This window comes from Trachymyrmex cornetzi, unplaced genomic scaffold (genome assembly GCF_001594075.2).
Source record: "Trachymyrmex cornetzi isolate Tcor2-1 unplaced genomic scaffold, Tcor1.1 scaffold641, whole genome shotgun sequence".
In the NCBI taxonomy this organism is placed as follows: domain Eukaryota; kingdom Metazoa; phylum Arthropoda; class Insecta; order Hymenoptera; family Formicidae; genus Trachymyrmex; species Trachymyrmex cornetzi.
The window spans coordinates 317,491-330,570 of NW_017299961.1; the positions used below are offsets into that span (position 1 = coordinate 317,491).

Below are 13,080 nucleotides of genomic sequence, written 5' to 3' on the forward strand. Positions count from 1 at the left end.
GGCAATAACTGGTAGAAAGGAACTCGACTTCCTTCTATAAATCCGCGATAACAGATTCCGTATCTATTAAATGTGTCTGACACATCAGGAAATGACGATTCTGCAGGATGTACATATATCATTTTTATATTATATTATAATAAATCAAACAATGCTGTGAATTGATTTTCTACATTACGCAAATAAAAGTTTAAAACAAGGTAAATGTAATAATATCTAATAAAGATTTATAATTTATGAAATAGCACGTTTTTGATAATAACAAAATTACATATAATGACTAAAGATAATATGTTTATATTGTTATATATAGATATTTACTTATATTAATTTTTCTTCCTGAAAATATTTTGAAAGTTATTTCGCTTTCTTCGTGGTCAAACAGAGTAGAGTTGCATAAATTATAAAACTTTTAGAAATTTATAGCTTGCTACGAAATTTTATAAATAATTATATCGCATATAAATTTAATATTCGCTGGAACAAGCAAGGACGGTAATAAAATTGTATCTAAATATTCTTCGAAATTTTATTATTATACAGTATATTTTCACATAATTTTTATTTTCTATAAAATATTTCATACAAAATAATAATTTTTGTAAAAAATAAGTCGTTTCTTATATCTCCAATTTGAAATCTTTGTACGTAAAGATGATGTCATAATTTGATGGTGTTATTTATAAAGCTGCCTAATATGTTATATAATATAATAATATTAATAAGTACACATGATTTATTTTAAATGTAATAATTTTTGAACAATTCGTGTCTACGAGAATATGAGAATCACAATTGTACGTATTCACGTAAATAAGCAAAATTTTAAAGAATTTATGAATTTCAATAGACTAAAATTATATTTGTAAAGCATGAGCAATGATTCTTATAAACAATGGTATTTAACAGTACTTATAAGAGCATGAGCAATGGTCTTTATAAGCAATATTGTTTAACAGTACTTATAAACGATAATGATCTAGGTTTTATACACTTTAAATTTTTTACTGAGATCTCATTGTGTACATATATATATATTTGATTGAACAGAAGATTAATTTTTAAATTTTCAAGATTAGAAGAAAATTTATTAACTTCAATGAACATTTTTTGGAAAACGTCATATTTTTTTCCATTCATAGTACAACTTCCTGAAGTGTACTCTTAATAGATACTCTTTAAACAACTTATTTCATCTCGATATTTATATAAAATGATATTTTTTAATTATAATAGATATGTGGCAAGAATGTTTATATATGATTAAACTACCTTATAGTAGCATTTTTACATATCCTCTTTCATAAGAACAATTTTAAAGTAAGTATGGTTATTGTTATATTTAACAGTCTCCAGAATGTCATTATAAGGCTTAAGGAGAGAACCGTGGTATCCAAGAATGTACGCGTCTATGACGTCCGAGATTGCATTTTGGTTTCAGAAGAGCCAACAAGGCCAAAGCAGCGCCTAAAACCGACACCCCGCACAAAGCGCCGGCAGTGATGTCGTGAAGAGGTGTGCCATCCTTTGGAGATTTAGCTGCAAGTAGCAAAAGACCAGCACAGCTCAATGCCGACAGTCCAGCTAGGCCGAGTCCTGTCCAGGTCCTTCGCAGACTTCTGCATGCGCCTGCTAAAGCGCAGCAGGCACCGCAACCGACTGCACTGTCAAAGTAGTATCTACAAACATTTTTCTATTAAAAATGTCGATTATAAAATTATTTATGTATATAAAACACATGCTTCTAAAATGTTCTAATTACCATTTGTATAAAACTGATATCGAACATTAGAATTTTTATTTGAAAAGTTCTCTTTTAAAAAAATAATAAGTACTTATAAGATAAAACATCAGAAAGTATTATATTGAAGATTATTATTAACTTTGAAATTAATTTCAAGTTTACGCATCTTTTTACGCACTTTTTTTACGCTCAATTCTCATTAACCTTTTAATAAGTTTATTTAAAATTTTTAAGAGTTAATTTATTAAAATTAGAAAACCTCTTATACCTTCTTCCTTGCGACCAGGACAGGTACAAGGCAAGGCCGCATGTGAGGAGACCGACTAATATGAGAAGTATTGGTGCGCTCTTTCTATCACTTTTTTCCATGCCACTCGCCAGAGTCGTATTCGCGTCGCTATTCGGTGGAGATAATGGTGGTACCTAATAAGAGAAAATCTTTGTTAAACTAATGATTATTTCTTTTTATCTCTGTTGTATCATTATCTGCTTAGTATCACTTACGACGGCGGTTCGAGCTAAAAATGCGCTTTCTACGCTTTGATAATTTTTCTTATCAGCGGGTACCATCTGATATTTGGGCGATCCGGACATCATTGGCATGGACTCGAGGCCGCTTTCTGTATAAGCATAGCGAGGTGGCGGCTCATGACTCATATTCATTAAATCGACTGGGGCAGTGCCAACATAACGAAGCCGACCACAATTATTGGCTGGACAAAGGTCCTGCTGTCGGGACGAGTTCTCCAGCAGAGGAAGACATCTGCGAGCTGATGATTCCTTATTAGGAGTCGAAGTCTGAGGTCCTATGGGCGAGAAGACTCGCTGAGGTGTGTTTTGAGGAGTTGTGCGCGTTGGACTAAAAGTGCGACCTGATAGAAGTAACAGAAAAAGAAACTTTTATTTTAATAATTGAAAAAGTATTTAAAAATTAATTAATATGAAATATGATCAACAACTTAATGAAAGTATGGTATCTAAAGAAGTTATAGATATTTTTAATTTTTAAGCATATTTCTCTAAAATTTTGTACTCTCTGTCTTCTGATGAATTGAATCCAAATTTAACTTGTACAATATTTATTTATTATCGTGTCGTAAAAGTATTATTAATTATTATATTATGAGCATCAAAGAGGACAATGCAATAATAAATTTCGGACCATTTGGAGATCCGCCAGGAGTAAGTGCCCTTCGTTGCGGTGTGCTGGTTTGATTGAATGATTGTTGCCTCTTCGGTGATAGTGTTCTCTCTTCGGATCTGGATCTCGGTTTTCTGGGTGTAGATAATATTTCGTGTAGTTTCTGAGTAGCTAAATTATTCTTCGGCGACACCGAGAGTTCTTGCATGTTTCTCTCCGGAAGCGCCGGCGGAATCTCTTCTTGCAAAGGTACTCTGATGTAACGACCTGTTGCAAATTGTACAAATTTGAATAATAATTTATATATTAATAATTTATATCAAATAATCAAATAATTTTTATTTAAAATGTTTTGACTGTACAATATTAGCTAAAAGTATCAGTCAAGAAATCAGTCAAAAGAGCCAGTTTTAGTCGTAAATACGCTTTGAAATCAATTGCAAAAAATTAAACGAATAATTTGGCTTATGCAGCTCAACGGCTATCATATTTTGTTGTAGTTTTAGATAAATAACTCTTTTAAATGAATAAGTGGATCCGAATAAACTTTTGCACAAATATTTATTAGAATTTTATGATATATAAAGAAATTTAATTTGTAATACTACTTTCTTATCAAATTCGTAAGTAAATACTGCAACATGCAACTTTACATAAGAATCAAGGAAAAAGCAATAAAATTAAATAATTTTAAAATTAATAAAAAAATTGTACTCAAAATTTATATAGATATTCAGAAATGTAATAATGAAATCTATGAATTTTATATATTTTTTGTAATACTTTGAGATGTGACATATCCTTAAATAACCGATGACAAACACGAAGAAAGGCTCTTATATTTCTGAAACTGAAGCTAAAGGTTGAAAGGTTACCCTGCGGAGTGTTGATATGTCGAGGTGGCGATTTTGCATTATTCCATTGCGAGTTGTTTTCTTGGTAATCTTGATCACCCGGTATAATAGCGTATCTACCGGCATTGCTACGACACGTCCGCGTCTGCGGCCCTCCTCGATCGTCTTGGTTGGTCGCTGGCGTGGAACGTTGTTGCACCTGCTGGTGTGGAATGAACTCGTACTTCGACGAGTTTCTGCGCGGTAACTGGCTCCTCTCCGTTTCGTCCTGCTCTATGTATTCGTATCTTGAGGACTGGTTGTAAGTCACGCGAGATTCCTCCACCGGAAGACTGGCGTATCTCCTGTGCGTGGGGGCCCTGTTACCCTCCAGATAACAATACCGATCCCGCGACTCGCGAACGTCTAACGTTGTCTCCGGCGGGGCTTGGAAGGCCGGATTGCTCTGACCCGCGACGTGACATTGCAATTGCAACGGCGGCGGAGGCGGCGGCAAATCGTCGCTTCCTTGAAATTGCTGTGGTGGCGGCGGTAGGTCGTTAACATGATCGTCCGGGATGTACTCCGATTGACGGCAAAACGACGGATTTGTGTAGCAATGCACCGGCACCGATTCAGGTGGCTGAGCCATGATTGCTGTTCGTAGCTATCTCATCGAATGACGTGTATTTCGCTTTATCGATAAAAAAAGAAAAATAGGCATTTTTGCGATGCAATCTTCGCAATGAGCGTTGGGAAACGTAGAAGATAAAAATGATTGTAAATGATTAAAAAGAGAAAATGGTCAAAATGAAGAAAAAGAAGAAAAGAAAGAAAATGAGGATGACAAAAATGATTAAGAAAAGAAGATGATTAAGAATTAGGTCGTGCTAGTATGATTCTAATGAATAAATCTGGCATTAACTCGTAGAGATAAATTGAGAGTTAAATGGTTAAATCTGAGACGTTATTAGCTAAATAAGTAGTACATTTAACAAGATCTGAATAACTACTTGGCAAATTTTTATTGGTTGTCGCCAGTTCCGTTTAAATAAAATGTTCTCTAAATTCAAGTACAAAACATGATAAGAATTAATAAATATTTTGCTTAGCAAATTTTATTTATAATAATTGATTCGAACTTTTTGCGACAACTTTTAAAATACTGAATATTTAGAAGTAATCACATGCGTGTTAGATCTTCAAAATTTATAAACTAAATTATTAAATACCATGTAGCACTGATAAATCTCACTGATATTGTTGACAATCTTTTTTACGATCACAATTTAATCTCTTTTATGAACACGCACAAATTGATGAGTCTTCTAAGCACTGTTATGCATTAACTAGGAGTCAGCAAATATCCAATATCGCTAGGATTTAAGATCGATTGACGAGTATAACTAGCATACTACTGACATAAATAGGAGATCGCCAAGTCTCCAATGCGAAATTCACTATTTGGATTGATGGCGAGTCAATTTCGCATATTAACTTGCAAATTTTTTTACACATCTTATATATAAATTTCAAAAAATGTTGTTACACATCGAATTTCTAATCCCTTTTTAACTTAACAATTAAATGGCATTATCACAAACACACCAATTTTGAAGTGATCACTCGATTTCTTCGAAGAACACGGCCATTAAATTAGGATTATGATCTGTTCTGAAATAACGATGAATTTTTAGTAACGTCACTTATATAAGAATGCGTTTACAGTTTTTTGACTAAAGTTAATAATAAATTTTAAATTTCTAATCTTAATTAAAAAAATAAAGATTAATTCTTTGTGGACAGAATGCAATGTGTTGGCGCGTAAAAGTATCCGTCAAGGATGCGCACTTTCATTCTCTACGCGATGTGCTCACGACCGTTGCCTTCGTTAAACTGTCTCGCAAGTTCCCTTAACAGCAGATGCGCAAAGGGCGTTTCTCCATGCGTTCCCTCGTATCTGCGCGTATATATGCGACTGCTCGGGGGGTTGTCACGGAGGGGTTTCATGTAATACGGGCCCGGTGTCCCTTCATAGAGTGGGGGCCCTTCAACTATAATATACTTCGCCCAGAGTTTTGACCGTTGCTTCTGTTGTTCGAACAACTTTTCTGATGATGTAATTTAAACTTTAAATGCCTACCAAAGATTGCGCTTATTATTGGACTAAATTAAGAGATTTTCGCGATTTAATATAAATATTTATGCAAAATCCATGACGTTTTTGAACATTCTATTAATAATCATTCGCTTTTTATAGTAAATATTTGAAAAAAATATTTGAAAACAACAAACATATTTTTCTTTCCATAGTAAATATTAAAAAATGTTAAAATATAACATGCATTTTTTTCAAAAGGAAATAAAAAGCTTCAAAAGAAACGATGTTAAAAATAAATATTATACTATTATGTCGCACTAATTATTCATTACGTTCGCGTGGATTTAATATCTATTGTTTACATACTTCAAATTACTTTATCTTAATTTTCATATTTTAATACATACATAATATAAAAACATTTTTTTAGTAAAGGTATAATTATATGCATGTATAAAATAAAAACGACTGCAATTTAGATTGTCGTGGAAAGAACTCAGAGTGAGGATACCATAGTTGATTTTCTGGGCAGCTGCCACGACCGTTGAGACGCGTGCCCCGATAGAATAACAGCTGCTCCAACACAAATGCGTTTCGATCGCAAACACGTTGTATGCCTTGCTCGCTCTTACCGAGTATCGAGTATATGTCTCTCGTACACTTAGGAATACCGGCACGTTAACGGCCGAAAAGTCACTTTAATGAAAGGATTCGAAACGGCGCGCTTGGCCCGTACGACGGAAACGCCAAAAGCACGCATTTCGGGCATTTCGGGCATTTCGGGATATTTTTACAGATGCACGCTCACGTGAAAGTACAGAGAAAACGAGGAGATATCACAAGAGAAACCAGATCAATCCTCTGATCGACATATTTTCACGCTCGAACTATCAATCGAATTGTTTTGCGACTTACTCTAGGTGACTTCAGATTTTTTTATCAAATATCTTTCCAGGTAAAACGCAAAAGTCATAATAGTCATCATGATCTTATTTATCATTTATAAGTTTACTTATAAGTAACAAATGAAGTCATGATGACGTCCTATGATATCGTTATGATTCTATGTTCTACCTGGTCTTTGATGTTTGAAGAAATTTGAAAATTTCTAAAGGGCTCTTTATTTTCACATAAATTTTTCGTGTCAATGACGCATTAGAAACAAAATAGTTGATGAGCTTACTCTCTATATTTACATCTCTAAATAAATCTAGATATGTGTGATTATTTATTCATTATTTCTTGTGATTGTCATATATTTTCAAATCTATAAAATGCGATGCTAGATATTATATCGCTTATTTCAATTAATAATGCCAAGCAAAGCAAGCAACAACGTCTAACTGTATCTCTAATGCACGTCTTCCGACTTGTTCCACATGCAACAAATCATGCATTGATCGTGATTATCTCCATGTATACAGAGTCACGCACTAGGATTATTTGATTTTTTGCAAATCTTTCTAAAATGCGACTTCATCCGCTTGAACGAGTTTGCGGTTCAATCGATGTTACAGGAAGTTCGATGTTTCTAGTGCCAACGTTCGATTTTCTCGAAAGCGCTTCATAATTTTTGCATGAATAATTTGTTGACGGCAGAATGATTTTGCTGTAACATCGTGAAAGTTCTCTCTTTCGTTTAATTTAATAGATTGTTGCGATCCATTGAGATACTGTTATGGTGAAATGTGCAAGTTTGTTTGCCGCTTTATTGAACTATACTTTCTCGATCGTCGTCTGAATTATACAGCGACATTAATAACAATAATCCTGTGAGGATCAGTTAAGCAATCGCATTAGGTAATCTTAGTCCTTATCCAGCCATGATTATTATAGTGAAGAAACGTTGAAGAAATTTTGAAGAGACGTGCTACGATTTTATCTCTTATATTCTATATACTTTTAGTTAAGGTTGTCTCACATTAGATAGAAATTTATGATGCTTACATAATAAAAAATATATTTATAACTAGTTTCACTATAAAAGAAAATCAGTAACTTTTAATAATTAAATTGATTATGATAAAATTTCTCTGTAATTAAAAGCGATGAATATTAATTTAAATATCGTTCTAATTTAGGATTATTAACAATCATGATGGTCAATTCTTGGTTTATTCGATCATAAAACGGTGCTCGAAAGCATCAAATTGAAAATATAATTCTTTTATATTTATTGTAATTTAACGAAATAGTAACAATTGAAAGATTTTGTACCGTTTCTTCATTGTTTTACACATTTCTATGGGAATTCTGTCGCAATGTAATCTGCAGATGATCCATGGAAAGGTCGTATGCTGAACTCACGTGTTTCTGCAGCTAACAATAAAGGTTGGCTCATGCACTAAGATCCTGGGATATGTTTGCTCTCTGAGAAGTTATCTTCGATTATAACGGGACTTTCACACCAAGTGGAAGGGTTTTCGTGAGAGACAAGTAAGGTGATTATTATTCCAAAAGGTTCATCAAGTCATACTTAAATACATAGATTTTCGCTATGATAATGTATTAACATTTTGCTCTTTTTTTTATTAAAACATTCAAGTATACAACAAAGAAATTTCATTATTTAAAAAGTAATTATTTTTTATATTTTTCTTCTGTTTTATTCATGCTTCCATTGTTTTTTCTTGCATATTTGCATGTATAACAATGTGATATATGGTAAAGAGAAAATGCAAGATAATATTATATCTATCTCTCATTGCCAAGATCGTTTTGCCGCTCAAGTATGGCACGTCGATGATGTGAACAGGATTTAATGCTAGTCAAAGGTACGCTTATCCGGCGCTGTTCTATGTTGTCCCTTTCACTGCAAGTCGGTTGCGTGGGAGGCTCGTTCAGTATTTCATAGCAATTTCAACGAAGACTAGTCTTCGTAGTTCAGTCACTACTCAAGTACCGCGCGCGAGTGATCGTTTATCAAGCCATGAGTTTCAATGCTATCAAAATACAATATCCAAAAGTGCGTTCTCTAAAAGTTGATTGAACCGAAATTAATTCTTGGCACGGAAAAAGTACGTGATTCATATACTACCATCAGTACACATTTCGTAGACAAGTTCGCTAATAAAATAAAATTTATAAAATTTAATTATTACTTACGTAATCATATTTTTGTTAGATATGCATTTTCACATTTGTATGTTTATGAACATAAAGTTGATATAAAATTAATGTAATACAAATTAACGTATAAATATTTAATTATCTAATAATATTTACAAAAAATGTTTTGTGTGATATAGTATGTTAATAAAAATTAATCTTTTTTATTAAAAAGGTTATATAACCAATTATTACATGTAGTAAATATTAAAAAATAATTTAGATTTGTAAACTTTGATAGCAAAATTAATATTATTTGGATCAAATAATATTTATAAAATTTAATATAATTATAAATAGTATAATTCTCAAAAATTTGATATTTAATTTTATATGTTATACAATATTGCAATAACATTGAAATAAAAAAAAACTGTACACTTTTATACATACAATTTTTATATAGTTTATTCTTGTTACACATACTTGAATTATTTATCTTGAAACACACGTTCATTGTTTGTCAGAAATTTCACCGAAGATTCACACGGGTTGACGTGCTAATTCGACGTAAAAACGAATACCAAAGAAACAAGAGCACACTTGCAACATAATTGCAACGTCTCGTAATCGGTTACATAATACTAGCACGAGAGAAAAAAGTAAAAGATCGGTAACGACGCGTCTAATCCTTCAACCTATTAACTGAATCGGTCGCACGAATAAATTACAATAAATATAAACCAAATTACAAGATAAAAACTAGTTTTGAATTAATTTAATTGCACAGCTCTGAAATAAATTCTTTATACTTGAATGTTGCTTCAATTACCGCGTACAATGCCCTTTCAATCTCATGTTATTCTGTAGAGCGTTTCAGTATTAACGTAAAAAATATCAATTTTTAAATAAGTTCATTCAACGAAATCTTATTCTTTGACTTCACTTATGACAGAAATGTTTATTATGATGTGAGCTCCGTGTTGCGCGAGACTGGCTGCAGTCAGTCATGAGCGAACGATTGTTATTCATAGATTGCGTAAAACTTCTATCTTACAAAGTCGCGGCACGCGGAGGAAAATCTGCGGAGATCGACGAAGACTTCAATTAAGTAAAAAAGCGGTTACTGTAATTGGTCGGTTGTTCTTGATAGCAACACGGAAGTAGATGCAACTTCTTTTATTATACAAAACGTCGACTTTGCCCGTTATAAACGTTCCCGATTTGATCTTGTCTCAAATTTGATTATAGATTACATGTCCGGTATAATCATAAATGACTGTAAGATCATTGCGATCGCGCATCGTGACTCATTTGATTATTCACCATCATTTGCGTAATTTTCTAACTTTATAATCTGCTTTCCAATCAATCAAATTACTAGTCTTCGTTGCGCTTGGTATATATACATAATTTCTTATATTGCTAATATAATAATAAAAATAAATTAATATAAAAATTTAAAAATGTGGAAATATTAAAATATCATTCAAAGAGACATTGTATTATTTTAGCTTTTAAATTAATAAAAATTGTAATAAACGATAAGAGAATTGTTTCTATATATTATTTTATATTAAAAAATTGTATTAAGTTATACATTTTTTATGTTTACAGCTTATGTAACATTTTAATTTGTAAATACGTTCATGAAATATTTTATGTTTATGATTCTTTTATTATATATATTTTGTAACGAGCAAGCATTTACTACATTTTATTAATTTTTTTTATTTGACAGTGCAAGGAAGGAAAAAATATTTTACAAACCATTTGGATAAGATCTATACTTCTGTGACACTGGATGATACTTATGGAAATACAAACTTTTAAAAATATAAGTGAGAGAGACAATGGACTGTGCAAACTTGCATGAATTGAGTTTATCTCGAACAAATATGCCAAACACATACTTAACGTAATTTTTTCTCTCGATCGGATCCCTCGAATTAAATTGTTGTGCAATTAAGTGTAATCGCGATTTAAGAAGACAATGACGGAGAACGTGTACGTTATCAAAGTGAAAACAAAACCACCGCTGTCGTCTCTGTATCCATCAGAGCGTCGTTATTCAGCGTCAACAGTCGGCGGACTGTCCTTGGTCCACTTCAGTCTCGGAACGCTGTCCCTCCTCCTGGGCACTCTCGCCTTGTCCTTGCAGGGCCCGATTTTGTTTATTGCATGCCTGGTGCCGTTCGTGACAGGTCTCCTCGCTTGGCGACGTTGGTACATCGACCGGAACATCGCTGTTTTCTTCTATGGTAACCTCTTCTCCCTGGTAGCAGCGATCCTCTGTTTCATCGTCACGATCTTCGACGTTGCGGCAGCTTCCAACAGCACCAATGGATTTATGTGGCCGCTGGAGAAAATCCTCGATGCTCCGCATTATTCCCTTCATCCTGCCAAGGATCTCACAAATGATACTTACGCGGATATTATGTCGACCGAGGATCATTCATTCAACTTCACTGAAGATTATGACTTTATGAAGATTAACGATTCTAGTAAATTACCTGTTACATTCAAATCTTCCAACATCGAGTTTAACACATCAGATTTTCATATTAATGCTAAAAATCACAATGATCCCACGATGACGGAAGCGTCGTTCATGTTTGAAGAAAGGATGATGATATCCAAAGAAATTTTTCAGGATAAAAGCACAATGAACGTTACACAAGGATCAATGAATTTGACGAAGGAAAAAACTGAGACCTTTCGGCATAGCCATTTTGAGAGCTCCATGCATGCCAGAATGCTGCTGACCTTAAACGTCTTGATGGCTTCTCTTTTGGAGATCTTCTGGTCGCTGCTAAGCGCAAAGATTGCGTTTTGCGGAATGATGAATCAACTGCCAGAGAACGGTAATGTCATTGTCAAATCAAAGACGACGAGATTGCCACTACAAAAGAGAAAACCCCCAGCACCCAAGCCAGATATCTTGGATCACGATCGCCGGTTGTCGGAAGCTCTTCAGAATTTGCAAGGACTCGCTGGTAATGGTATCGGCCCGCGATTACCATTACCGGAGTCTAATAGGGAATTTAGGGAAAGAGTTGAGAGATTCTTAGAAAATCAGGCAACGGTTAGAGTTGTTGAAGGTGCTTGAAGCTAACAACTCTAAAATGGACTCTAATTTTGATAGATTTTTCATAAAAATCTCAAAACATAAAATTTTCATCATTCATCTTTTTTTCACGATGTTAGTATGATTTATTACTTTAGAATCTCTCTCTCTAGAAATATTTTGTAACATTCTTATTAAGTATTCTTAAAATTGAATGAAAAAATCAAAGATTTTATAGTTTGCTTAAATACTTTATTTATTTTAAATTATGTTAAACAATAATTAATTATCTTTCTGTATATATTAAACAATATCAGATAACTTAAGCAAAACAATTTCGAAAACACTGGAATTAACTCTCTGTTGGCAACATTATGAAATTTTAAATAAGAATAATAAAGGCTCCAAGAATAAATTAAAATAAAATGAAGAAAAGATAATCCAACCCTGATAGGACAACGTTTATGAAATTATTTGATACAATCTTACATAAAACTCATTGCCGATGGAAAATTAAAACATATTGATTATTAAAAAATTTTTTCTTATCGCTTTTTAAGTTTAATTTGTTGGCCACCCAAAAATCTCATCAAAAAAGCTTTTATATTTTGATAGGATGTAGCATATTTTTTTTCAAATCTTGAATTTTGTGAGTCTTGGACTCATGCCTTTTCTATATTCGCAGATTTAATTATTACTTTAATTACTATAGATAATATACTGTACCGATCTCAGTTTCTCCTAACGTATACCTTGTTACTACTTAATTCATTTCTTTTGTGACGCAGATATATACATACATTTTATTTTTAATTGTAGAAACATAAAGTAGGGTAATCATAATATATACACATCCTACTTATTGTATATACAATATTAAAATAACAAACTAAATTTTGATAGGTACGTGACAGTGCTGTATTCAAACGTAAATTGCATGGCAATTATAGTGGCAAGCAATGAAAACAATACGAATTATTTATTATTATTTGCTATAGCAGGTTCACAAGCGGACGAGAATAATTAATCGTCTACATGTTCTGTAAACAGTTTGCAATTGAATTTCAATCGAAAACAATTAAACGCCGTTTTTACAGATGCTAATTATTTACATAAGCTAATTTATTTAAAGCCATTACTTTACCG

General features: G+C 32.8%; 2 protein-coding genes across 4 annotated transcripts; one reads left to right on the plus strand and one right to left on the minus strand.

The window, feature by feature from the left end:
* Positions 1-1,247: 1,247 nt before the first annotated feature.
* On the minus strand, positions 1,248-5,504 carry LOC108766970 (uncharacterized). 3 transcript variants are annotated; one of them, XM_018516572.1, is made up of 6 exons: positions 5,327-5,504; positions 3,761-4,412; positions 2,907-3,152; positions 2,249-2,616; positions 2,013-2,167; positions 1,248-1,679 (listed from the first exon to the last, which is right to left on the minus strand). In XM_018516572.1, the coding sequence occupies exons 2-6, from the start codon at positions 4,368-4,370 to the stop codon at positions 1,373-1,375; spliced, it is 1,686 nt and encodes a 561-aa protein (XP_018372074.1). In that variant the 5' UTR covers positions 4,371-4,412; positions 5,327-5,504; the 3' UTR covers positions 1,248-1,372. The 3 variants fall into 3 exon arrangements, with proteins under 3 accessions (XP_018372074.1, XP_018372072.1, XP_018372073.1); XM_018516570.1 differs by lacking the exon at positions 5,327-5,504 and adding an exon at positions 4,951-5,071; XM_018516571.1 differs by lacking the exon at positions 5,327-5,504 and having other exon boundaries at positions 3,761-4,462.
* Positions 5,505-8,713: 3,209 nt separating this feature from the next.
* LOC108766952 (uncharacterized) lies at positions 8,714-11,976 on the plus strand. Its single transcript, XM_018516541.1, has 2 exons — positions 8,714-8,836; positions 10,609-11,976. The coding sequence occupies exon 2, from the start codon at positions 10,861-10,863 to the stop codon at positions 11,974-11,976; it is 1,116 nt and encodes a 371-aa protein (XP_018372043.1). The 5' UTR covers positions 8,714-8,836; positions 10,609-10,860.
* The last annotated feature ends 1,104 nt before the right edge of the window (positions 11,977-13,080 follow it).